Source organism: Buceros rhinoceros, unplaced genomic scaffold (genome assembly GCF_000710305.1).
Source record: "Buceros rhinoceros silvestris isolate BGI_N320 unplaced genomic scaffold, ASM71030v1 scaffold21418, whole genome shotgun sequence".
Lineage (NCBI taxonomy): Eukaryota > Metazoa > Chordata > Aves > Bucerotiformes > Bucerotidae > Buceros > Buceros rhinoceros.
This window is the reverse complement of record NW_010427690.1, coordinates 1,559-2,079: the sequence shown is the minus strand read 5'-3', so window position 1 is coordinate 2,079 and position 521 is coordinate 1,559. Positions and strand designations below refer to the sequence as shown.

At 66.4% G+C, this 521-nt stretch overlaps 1 protein-coding gene across 1 annotated transcript in view; it reads right to left on the bottom strand.

The window, feature by feature from the left end:
* LOC104498615 (serine/threonine-protein kinase/endoribonuclease IRE1-like) overlaps positions 1 to 521 on the bottom strand; it is a gene marked incomplete at both ends in the record, with an annotated part of 7,224 nt that overhangs the window by 5,214 nt on the left and 1,489 nt on the right. Inside the window, 2 exons of the mRNA XM_010142016.1 lie at positions 33 to 134; positions 220 to 342. Of these exons, the coding sequence (XP_010140318.1) occupies positions 33 to 134; positions 220 to 342 (225 nt within the window). The remainder of the gene's footprint in view (positions 1 to 32; positions 135 to 219; positions 343 to 521) is intronic.

Genomic DNA, 521 nt, shown 5'->3' with positions numbered 1-521 from the left:
CCCGCAGCTCCCGTGAGCGCAGCGCTGCTCACTGTAGTGGTAGGACTCCTCGCAGAGCGGCGCCGAGTAGTCGGAGAAGGTGGCGTTCCAGCGCAGCTCCCGTGACTTGGTGTCGTACATGGTGATGACGTACTCTGGGGACGCGAGCAGGGCACCAGGACATGGCCTGGCACCCGCTCCTGGGGCTGGGCGGGCGGACGGGCAGCAGGGCTGGCTTACGGGTGCGGCCGATGTAGAGCAGGGGACTTGACGGGCACAGACCATCCCAGGCCTCTGTGGAGAGCGTGGTCTGCTTCTCTCCTGACTTGGGGTCAACGATGAACCAGGTGTCCTGCTTCTTCCCTGAGAGGAGAAGACATTTTCTGCAAGACCCCGCAGCCCTGTTGTCTGTCCCTGAGTGCCACCCACCGGGTGTCGTCCTGCACGGACGTGCTGCTGGGAGGTCCCCGTGCAGCCTCTCCTCCTCCCCCTGCCCCGGTCCGGTCCGGCGGGGCGGCAGGCACTGCGTACCGGTGTAGAGC